This window comes from Lagopus leucura, unplaced genomic scaffold (genome assembly GCF_019238085.1).
Source record: "Lagopus leucura isolate 7727_CA_CO unplaced genomic scaffold, USGS_WTPT01 Super-Scaffold_100030, whole genome shotgun sequence".
Classification (NCBI taxonomy): Eukaryota; Metazoa; Chordata; class Aves; order Galliformes; family Phasianidae; genus Lagopus; species Lagopus leucura.
Window position 1 is genome coordinate 389204 of NW_024962281.1, and position 10983 is coordinate 400186.

Below are 10983 nucleotides of genomic sequence, written 5' to 3' on the forward strand. Positions count from 1 at the left end.
CTGGCCCAAAAGGACAAATGTAAAACCGTCACATAGCAGAGACAAAACCAGACCAGTCACAAACTAAAGCGGCAGGGACACCTTCGCCATCCCAAGAGCAGCACGATCCCAATCCCCTTTCGGCAGCGGCCGGCAGGAGGACGCGTCTCCACGGCTGCAGCGTGGCACGGAGAGGTGAGCCGAGCCCGGGCGGGGCGAGCAGAACGCAGCTGAGCGAGGATAACCCGGCCTGCAGACGGGAAGAGAGCCGTGAGAGGGGCGCTTCAGAAGCGCTGGAATTTCTGTTCTGTGCTGGAAGACAAACGGCGCGAGGCTGCCGTGTCCTTCTGCAGAAGCGCTGACCGCGTTCAGTCCGGATACTCCTTTTCCGTTGTTTAAGGGCTCCTCGGGATTCGGATCCTTCTGTCTGAAAATTCCTTCGAATTCCTGTATCACAAACAGTGTTTTGGCTTTAACAGAAAGGCGGCGTCGGCTCCACTCCCCGTCGGCAGCTCCGGCTGTGGGACCGATCCCAGCAGCACCGGCAGCCTCCCGAGCGAGCAGCGGGCAGAGCAGCGGGTGCAGCCCCGGCCCTTCCCGGCTCCCCTCGGTCCGGCGGCCGCTTCCCGGGCGGGACAGGCCGAGGCCGGGGCTGTGCTCGCCGGCCAGGAGCCGGTAAGGACATAGAAACGCCCCTACCTGCTTTTACGGCGGGGCGCCCGTTGGAGCTCCCAGCCCCGGCGGCACCGCCCGCTCTGCCGCAACGAGGATCCGCCGAAACGCGAGCTGGCAGAGGGAAGGCTGCCGTCTGGATCGCCTCCTGCCCTTTTTATACAGTGGGAGGCAATTAATATTGCATCACCCTTATTTTAAATTTTCAGAACCCACAATATAATGTAATGGCATAAGGGCATGTATTATTAAAGGACATTTGATTGGGGGAAAATCATTGGGGCTGATTGGAAAAAGGCGGCGAGAGGAGCGCGCAGCTTCCCGAGAGCCGCAGCGAAGGGCGGAATTGTCGGATCCGCTCCTACCGGGGGCGGCGGGCAGACCCGGCTCCGAGGTTCGGTGTTTGTCACTCATTGAAATGCCAAAGCAAAATATTCAGAAGAGCCTCGCGCTTCGACCATTAATTTTTAATAGTTAAGGTGCTTCTGGGAATCATAAATAAAAGCCTTTTCCCCTTTTAAACAGCATTACAAATGAGCCCGCGGTGGGTTTGTTTGGGAGACGTTTTTGTTCCACTCCAACCGGAGGGGCCGCGGTCGTCGCCCGCCCGCCCCGGGTCCGGCGCCGGGGGCACAGCGGGGCCCGACGGGGCGAAGCTTCGTCCCGGTGTCCGGGGGAAACGCACCGGAGGACGATTTTCGTTGATTTCGCGCTCGCAAATATTTTCCTCGGTCCTCCCAGCGCCGCCGGCTCGGAAACGAGAGAGGGAGCCAGAAACGACACGTTCCCTTCGGGTTGAAAAATAAAGCCTTTATTCCAGAGTCGAGGTGGGGAGCGGCGCTCCGTTCGGAGGGCGACGGGACGGGACGGGACGGGCGGGGAGCGCACAGGGCCCGGAGCTCCCGGCGCTGCGCCCGGAACGGCCCGCACACGGCTCTCCTCGCGCGACAGTCCGGGAAACCGCGGGGACGCCGCGCCCGGCCACGAGGCCCGGGGGGTGAGGGCGGCCCGCCCTGTCCCGGGGCTTCGGTGGAGCAGCGCCGGGGGTTCTTCCCATCCCGTCCCGTCCCGCCCCGCCCCGTCCCGCCGAGCCCCGGGCGCAGCTGCGCCGTCGTTGGGCAGGGGTGCCGCCCGGCCGGGCCGCCGTCAGTGCACCGCGGAGTACTTCATGCGCTTCTGCTTCTGGCGCTGGTTGCAGAACCAGACGCGCACCACGTTCTTCTTGAGGTCGAGCTTCTCGGCGATAGCCGCGATCTTCTCGGACGACGGCCGCGGCTGCAGCGCGAAGTACGCTTCGAGGGAGCGCTTCTCGGGCGCGGCGATGGACGTGCGTTTGCGTTTGCGCTCCGCGCCCGCGAAGAGCTCCGGTTTGGCGGCGCGGTCGCGGTGCGCGGCCTCGGCCTCCTCCAGCCAAGCCTGCAGCACGGGCCGCAGCGCCGTCATGTTGTTGTGCGACAGCGTCAGCGACTCGAAGCGGCAGATGGTGCTCTGGCTGAGCGAGCCCACGCCCGGGATCTTCAGGTTGGCCAGGGCCGCCCCCACGTCGGCCTGGGTCACCCCCAGCTTGATGCGGCGCTGCTTGAAGCGCTCGGCGAACGCCTCCAGCTCGCGCGGGTCGGACTCCACGTCGGGCAGGCAGGGCGCGGTGGGCAGCGGCGGCGCGGGGCCCCCCGGCGGACCCACGGCCACGGGCAGGTGGCCCACGGCGCCCAGCGGGTGCGGCGGCAGCGGCGCGGGCACGGCCGGGGGGTCGGGCAGGGCCAGCGCGGGGGAGAGGTGCTCCAGCAGCTCGGCGTCCAACGCGGGGTGCGGCGGCGCCGCGGGCAGCGCGGGGTGCGGCAGCGCGGCGGGGGCGGCCGGGCCGCAGGGAACGCCGCTCATGGCGTGGTAGGTCGCGTCCGGCTTGAAGGGGTGGCTCTTGGCGTGGGAGACGATGTCGACGGCCGCCAGAGCCTCGGCGCGGGCCAGCAGGCTCTCATCAAAGCTTCCAAATATATTGCCCTGGAGCTGCGAGCAAGAATGCGCATAGTGCAGTCAGTGGGGAATACTGTCATCTCCGGATTAAAAACCTCGCCGAGCACGGAGATTCCTCCTCAAAGCTCAGGTCATAAAAATTAATATGAAGGCAGCGGCTTTGCTCGAAGAGACATGTGGATCAGAGACGGGAGAGGGGAGCGGGATGGGGGAGCGCGGAGACGCGCGATTGTTCTGCTGACATGAAAAAAACATTAAGCGAGCGCCTGTCAAAAACCGTGCCTTAAAGCGGTAATTACGCTCCAGCTACATACCTGCGGGGCCGGGAGGCAAACCCTGCGCATCGCCTCCGCGCCGGCGTGCAGCCCGGAGTATTTGGGCTCCTGCAGGGCGGCGTGCATGGGGAAGGGCTGCTTGGCGTTCATGGCCATCATCTTCGCGCACCTCGCAGGTAGGCAGCCCCGGACATCGATTCAGGGTTGTCTCTGGCTCGCCGCCGTCAAAGTGAGCGATTGGCACTGACGGAGCGTCCCCCCGCCGCTCCCCCCCCGCTCCCTCACTCATCTTACACCGCCGCCCGGAGCGGGCCCCGCGCACGCGTGTTGCGGGCGGGAGCGGAGGGCGCGGGGCCCCGCACCGGCTCGGGACTCGCCGTCGGGGCGGCTCGGTGGGCGGCGGGTCGGGATCGGCCCCGGCCGGGCGGAGAGGCGGCCGCTCCGCCGACCCCCAGTTCTCCCCGTTGATAACTGCCGTCGGGGGACCGCCGAGCCGGGCCGGCCGGGGGGCTGCGGCCGAGGGGCAGCCCTCGGACCTTGCGGGACCTTCCCGCGGCCGGGGCTATCGCGTAACGCGAGGCCGAGTTCGGGCCGCACGCAGCAGCCGTCCGTGCGGAGCCCGCGGCTCGGCTCGGTTCGGCTCGGCTCGCTTCCGGCTGGGTGTGTCCGGGCGAGGGGCGGCCGCCCGCACATCGCAGTCACTTCTGCGGAGAGCACAGGACTCTGCCCCCCCGCCCCCGTTTGACTCGTTAAGAGAAAACGGACAACTCCCTCCTCCCGAAATAGTCCTGAAAGGGGCAAAGCTGCTCCCGAGCGGCTGTTACTGATTTTTGATTTCTAATCGCCTTCCCACATCTTCAAACGTTACCAGACCTTGGTGGCCTGGGGATTTAAGCAACCTGCACGTAGGAAACGGCCGATTATTTAGCGAACGTAACACCCGTGCCCGGCTTCGAGGTTTACAAGAGCTTTGTGTGCAGAACATTGGTTTGGTCTCCTGACTGACGGGAGCTGCGCCCGTTGCGGACGGCCGCGCGCAGCCGTGTGCCGCCTCGCCGCGGGCTGAGCGAGGGACGGGGCGCCGCGGAGACGCGGAGAGAGGGGCGGCCGCGCGGGATCAGCACCGCGGACAGCGCAGCGGCGGAGCGGCTCCCCCCGCCGTGCAGAGAGCGGAGCGGGGCTGCGGAGCTCCGGGCTCTGATTTACGATAAAACATTTAAAGCAAATCATTTATATTTCAACGGGCCTAAATAGCTGCATGAAAGTTTTATCCGAAGCGGCACCATATTTATAGGCGGTCCTACTTTGTTGGGAGTAATTAATAGAGGGATGCTTTTCAGACCTTCGTTTTATTCTTAACCCCTCCTTTTTTACCCGCTCTGGCTGACATCAGTGCAGCAGAGCATCCCGGCAGTGCTGGGAGCAATGATGGGAGCAATGATGGGAGCAGTGCTGGGTGCAATGATGGGAGCAATGATGGGAGCAATGATGGGAGCAGTGCTGGGAGCAATGATGGGAGCAGTGCTGGGAGCAGTGCTGGGTGCAATGATGGGAGCAGCGCTGGGTGCAGTGCTGGGTGCAATGATGGGAGCAGTGCTGGGTGCAGTGCCCATTCCCTGGAGCTCCTCCCCCCTCCCGAAGGACTGCACTGCACTGCCACTTCTCCCCATCCTCACACTCCCCTTCCCTCTGTTGGCCAGGAGCTGCAGCAGCCTGTGGGGCCTCCATTCCCACTCACGTGAGATGGCAGATGTGGCCCAGGCACACAGCAGCCGAACATTATGTGTGTGCACAGAGCTCTGCCCGGGGCCATGTGGCATCCCAGCCCAGCCTGAGCCCTTCTGCTGCCCACACCGTGTGGTGGCTTTCCCTTCCATCCCGAAGGCCACTGTTCTGAAAGACACCGAACGGGGTAACCTAGCTGCTGAGCTCCCTTTAATTAAAGCTGTAAAATATTGATGTTCCTGGCCCTGTCTACTGACGTTACACCTTACAAACAGAGGAGAGGAGTCCAAGGGATAAACAATAACAAGTTAAAAGAGCCCAGATGGTTTGCCATCAGAAACTATCTGCAGACTCAAAGGTGTCACTGCCATAGATTTCAGAGATCATTCATCTACTGGTAAATAATTAATGGTATTTCTGGAAGAAAAAAAACACCAAGCCCATACCCAGATGAAACATCACCGCTGACTCATTGAAAATCTGAAGGCAGCAGTCAGATTGAAGGCGTGTGCTGAGCCCACGGTGCCATCCTATTCTTTGTCACCATTTGAAGGTCGTTATCCATTTTCCTAAGACATCAAAACATTCTGCTCTCATTTAGGATTTAATTCAAAGCCCATCACAGTCGGCGCACTGTCAGCAGGCTCTCGGTTTCATTACATCATTTAGTTGGAAGGATTTGTAGTAAATGCTTACATGGGGGTGAGGGATGCTCTGACATACAGAAGTCCATCGTTTAACACGCAGTTTGTCCTCACACACTCTCTATGGCGGGTGGTCATCAGCGCTGCCCCACACCACCTCCAGGCTGACGTATCTCACCCCACGAATTTTCCTCAGTTGCTCTTTAAAGCACCCGTGGTTTCCTGCAAACAGCCCATGGTGCTGCTTTACACGTGAGCAGCTGAAGTGAGGGGACTGGCTCATGGATGTGAACCTTCTGTCCCTTTGCACACACAGCTCCCACCCACTGCTATGGAGCTGCATCCCCTGCCCAGCACTGTGGGGTTTCTCCTCAGCCTTCTTCACTGCCCATCTATAAAAGAAATGACTTTTTTTTTCTCAAATAATGCTTTCCATCCTCCAGTAAGGCTCCAGGGCCGAGCTGAGCTCTTTGCTGAGGTGCAGCGCCTTCTCTGAGGTCGCTGGAGCCCTGCAGGAGGAGCTCTGCGTCGAGCCCAGGATGTTCTCAGTGCACCCTCAGCCCCACACAGCGCTGCGTGCAGCACGATACGGCCGTTCCACTGCACAATCTGATCGAGGAAATGGCTAGGATTACCCAGACGGTCAATTATTCATCAGCTAAACGGCTCAGCATCAATTACCTGGCTTGATTCTCTTATTCATTAAGGAGATTGAAGAGCCCGACTTAACAAAGCCAAAAGAAAGTTGCTAAGCTACGGCAGCTGCCCGGCTCACGGGAGGGCAGCAGTGCCGCCCTGCAGTGGGGCTGGGGCTGAATCCTGCTGGGGTCACCGTGTCCTGGCCAAAGGAGCAGCTGAGGAGGACATCGTCCCTTTGTGTCTCTAAGAGTGCATTCGTTTCCCTTAGGGAGCGTTTGGTGAGGTCTTATCAAAGGTGGAAGCTGGGGTCTCACATTCGGGATGTGGGACGTTCGCATGGTGACAGCGCTGCGCACGCAGCTGCTAAGAGGAGTGGGAACTGTTGTGATGTGCTCACTGCTTCCAATTGAATAACAGGGGCTCTCTCTCACCCCCTGTAATTAAAAACGTCAAAGCATTTTGCCCTTCTTGTCTTTTCCAGCTGCATGCAGGGAGCTCCCAGAGACCTCAGCTCTGGATGTGTCACTGAGCACCAACGCGGCATTCTCAGAAAGCCGTGCAGGTGTTTGCAGGTATCGCCTCGAGATCAAAAGTGTTCCTTAGAGGAAAACTGTGTCTGTACTAAAATATTAAAAGAGCAAAAGCAGTGATGTGTGTTGGAGGGCAGCGGGGGTGGCACTCTGTCCCATTGCAGCCGTTGGGAATGGATGCAGTTCCATCTCTGAATTTTTCAGCCAAGTTTTTGGTTGAGGTCTGATGGACACAAGGAGCTCCATGCACTCCTCTGTAACGCGCATGAATTATAGAGCTTGTTTCGTGTGTCTTTCCCTGAAATTAAAACTGTAACGAAGCAGACTCTGATGCTCGTTAAAAATCAAACCCGTCTGTTTCCAATGAAGATCACATGAGTGACAGAGCGATATTTTCCAAGGCAGGAGGAGGGCAGAGCGCTCATCTATCAGGCATCTCTTTCTTGTTATATTTGCTCCTAACTCTAGAAATACATCTAAATGTGGTCTAACAGGACTCTGCTCCACAAGAAATTAATGAGGAGCAAGCATTAATTATTCATGGCCTGAAACAGGAGGTCTGCTAATGTTCCCGCTCATCAACAAGTCGCACAGCTGCAGCACACGGCAGTCCCGGGGAGGAAGGAGGAGAGCGCTGCGATGCGCGCCTCGCTGCCTCCGCGCTGCCGCGCCAACCCGGGGCTCCCGAAGCCGCCTGGTGGCACCCGCGGAAACACGGAGCGAAAAGAGCCCGCAAAGCCGCAAAGCAGCCCGCTGGCCTCCCTGACACGGGGAAAGTGAAGGAATAAGGCGAGGAAACAAACAGCCGGAGCGAAACAAACAAAAGGCTGCAAAAGGCACCGGCGGGGTCCGGAGCCGGGAACGAGCATCCGAGCCGCAGCCGGGATCCCGCGGCGCTCAGCTCCGCCCCGGGCCGCCGCGCTCGGCTCTCCTGCGGGCCTTCATTCGGGTGGATGCGATGATGTGAACCGAGGTGCTGAGACGGCTGCCCGGAGCACACTTAGAAACGGAGGTCTCCAGTTAGGAAAGACAAATTCACTGAAGCGTAAGTGGACAACGAGTTTCTTCCAGACAAGAAACTGAGATATTAAACAAGATCAAAACATGTATTTCCTTCAAAGAGACAAAATTACGCGGCCCAGAAGTTCCCAAATCCTTTCCCTCTGCCAGAATCCTCAGCCCGGAGCTGCGCTCCCAGTTCCGTGAGGTCGGCTGCTGCTGTCACAAAAGCAGAGCGCGGCTCTCAGCGCAGGCACGACGTCCCCCCGCGGTGCGGCGGACGCTGTTTGTCTGCGCAGCCACATGGAGGAGCCCCGAGCGTGTGGAGCAAAGCGATTTGCGGCGTTGCAGCGTTCAGCAGGAGGCAAATTGGAGCAAACGGGGGCAGAGGAAGCAGCTCTGCGTCCATCCCCATCCGCCTCTGCCAGCACGGCCCCACGGCCTCACATTCACCACATTTTGGTCATCATCCGCAAGCCAGTAAGAGCAAAGATACATTTCATTAATTATCCATGATAATTAACATAGAGATTGAACAACTTAAATACTTCCACAGGGGAAAATTGTCAAAATATTTTGCATTTGGGAAGATTTGTACTCCCCACTCAGGCCGGATTCAAAGCACCACAGACTGTGCTAAAGCAGCACCAGCTCAGCACTGACCCCACGGCAGCCTCAGAGCCAGTGAGGTCACACAGACAGACAGGTTTTGTGACATCCCTACCGCAGAGTCTCTCCTCTCTGTGTCCCACGCAGTTCAAAGCTCCGTTCAAAACTGCATCCTAAAACCATCCCAAGGGGAGGATTGGGCTGCTGGGATCCCGGTCTGCATCGCAGCAGAGCCCCTCCCTCCCTCCAGGATCCCAAATCCCCCATTCAGCTGCTTACCACCCTAACACCAAGCCCACAGCCCTTTCCGCTGTGGCGGTTTCCCATCACTGTGCTGTGGGAATTGCTCTGCATCCCTTCTGGCTGTGCAAGGCGCAGTGCGACCCCCCCGGGGCTGCGTGTTGTGCCAGGGAGGGGATGTTTGCTGAGTCCCCCCTGGGGGCTGCGGTGCCCACGGGCTGAGAATCACAGCGCAGCAATGGGGGGTGGGGGGGGGTTCTGTGCCCCATAGCTCTGTGAAATTATTCAGCCCTGCGCTGCTTTCACATTCCTTTTACGTTAATGCTCCCTGAAATCTTCATTAAAATTTGAAATTAAAATGTAACAATCGGAGGGGGGCAGGGAGGAATTCTGTCACCTAACATTAAACTCATCGCTCCCACATTTACATTTCCTGGATTTTTAATTAGAGAAATCACACGAGGCGGTCATTCGCACCGCACAGGGCTGTGTGTCACCGCAGCTCCGGGCGCTGCAGGGCTGCTCTGCTTTCAGCAGCTCTGCTTGTCAGCATCTGTGACATCTCTCTGCTTCTTGCTCTGTTTCTCACCTGTCAGACGTGTTGAGGAGCGCTGCTGTGATCAGGCAAAGTACATCTTGACTCACTGAGCCACCTTACACCAAGGGGCAAACGTCCCCCAGAAAGCCTGGCAGGCGAGAGGCGTTTCCAAAGCAGCAGAAAGTTCATGGTTAAGAACCATTGCAGAAACCCCTGGGGGTTCTTGGACCTCAAGGCTTTGCTGTGCAAATCCTCCCACACCCACAGCGCTTTATTCTGGAGGGAGGGTGACCTCGGGAGCACCACTCAGAGCCCCCACAGCCCTGTGCTGCTGCAGCAGACACCGGGGCAGCACTGCTGTCACAGAACTGCTGTATTCCTCACAGAAATGTTGGGTCTCAGGGCAGTGCTCACCGCAGGTTGCTCTATAGCTACTCCTGGCACTCTCTGGAAGGCACCGGTTCCTCCCAGAGCCTGTGGGAGCCCAGAGGCTGCAGAGAGCATTGGGGGAATTGGTGGAGCTGTGGGAAATCCTCCAGTGCAGCCACAGGCGAGAGCTGCATCCTCCTGAGCACACAGCTGAGGTCAGGTGGGCACACCTGCAGGATGGAGAGTGCAGGCATTGGAAGCTCCCGGCACTGTGTATAACCCCACATCAGCCCTCTGCCCACATAACCACCCCTTCGAGGCAGCGTCCGCCTTTTGGGATCCCTTCCTGCACACTGGACAAACCTCAGACTCTGACACGGTGCAGCCAAATGAGCGAGTCTTACTGCTGGCCTTCCTGTCCCAGTCGCCTTCCTGCCCCAGCAGAGCCAACAGCTGCAGCCCCAGATGCCTCCTTACAGGCAGCTGCTTCTGGCCAGAATTAGACTCGTCTTTCATAATTTGAAAATGGGACTTGGGAATTCACCTCTCAGAGAAGTCCTCCTCACTTTTCTTTGACCTACAGATAACCCAAAGTCACATTAAAAAGCAGAAATGAAGAGTGGATGGAGTTGCTATTTGACATATCTTTAGCCACCAGAGACCGTGCAGAGGTGCATTACATTGAGTCAACTCCAAATAATTTTCACATGAATTACTAAAGTGCCAAGGATGTTTAATTCATCAGCATTTAAATAAATCAGAGCAGAGGAGCTGCACGCTGACGGCGGATGCTGTGCTCACCTCAGGAGCACTCAGTGACAGGGAGCTGCACCGTCCTGCATCACACTGCACTGCAATGCCCAGCAACTGCCCCACGCTGCACAGCACTGCACTGCACTGCAGGCACTGAGGGGCTGTGCTTCCAGCAGCCCCCAGCCCAGCAGTGTGGGATGGCTCAGCTCTGTGAGGCAGGAGGGCCTTTGCTGCAAAGGTGGATCCCAATAAGAGGAGCCACAGCATCAGCTCTTGGATGCCGTCCTTCAGGTGATACAAAGGCAGCCCAACACAGCTGGGTGTGTTTGTAAGCTCTCAGTAAATATCTGGGCAGAAAGCAAGATGGGGAGCACTGAAAACCCACAGCAGTGCTGTGAATGCGTCACAGCTCATGGGAAGGCACATGCAGGCTCACACTGGCAGCGATGCACACGAAGCACAGAAAAGCATTGGGTGCTGTGTGCGAATGTGGGGCTGCAGCAGATGCTGCCTTACAGCCGTTTGCCCCACGTCAGTCCTGCACTCAGGCCTACGAGCACAGCGGTGTCCCAGCAGCAGCGCAGATGGCGAAGGGCTTGGAGCATCTCCCAGAGGGGAGAGGAGGGACCTGGGAACGTCCAGCCAGGGGAGGGGGCTGAGGGACACCTGATCAGTGCCTGCAATGCTCTACAGGCCGGCGTGCAGCAATTGGTCAAGGAGCAACAGCCTAAAACTTGAACATAGGAAGCGCTGTACTAAGATGTGGAAGAACTGTGTGGTGACAGAGCACTGCCACAGGCTGCCCAGAGGGGCGGTGGAGTCTCCCAGGTGTGCAGAGCCCCCTGGCCGTGTGACACTGTGATGAGGAACTGATGGTCGCTGTGGTTGGGCTCAGCGATCTCTTCCAGCCCTTCCAACCCCGCCATGCTGCCATTCTGCCACCCCCCAGCACAGCAGCTCCACCTGCTCACACACTGCAGCTCCACACACAGCTCCAGCACCAAAGTGATGACGCTCTTTTTGTGATCATTGGGTGG

General features: G+C 58.6%; 1 protein-coding gene across 1 annotated transcript; it reads right to left on the reverse strand.

Moving 5' to 3' along the window:
- Positions 1-1797: 1797 nt before the first annotated feature.
- POU4F3 (POU class 4 homeobox 3) lies at positions 1798-3059 on the reverse strand. The gene is made up of 2 exons (XM_042881709.1): positions 2940-3059; positions 1798-2658 (listed from the first exon to the last, which is right to left on the reverse strand). The coding sequence occupies exons 1-2, from the start codon at positions 3057-3059 to the stop codon at positions 1798-1800; spliced, it is 981 nt and encodes a 326-aa protein (XP_042737643.1).
- Positions 3060-10983: the final 7924 nt, after the last annotated feature.

Bases quoted from the DNA above. Each gene is read 5' to 3' on its own strand.
- POU4F3 (XM_042881709.1), bottom strand. From the start codon at position 3,059: ATGATGGCCATGAACGCCAAGCAGCCCTTCCCCATGCACGCCGCCCTG. The intron at 2,659-2,939 runs GTATGTAGCTGG...TCTTGCTCGCAG, and splicing joins TTTGCCTCCCGGCCCCGCAG to CTCCAGGGCAATATATTTGG.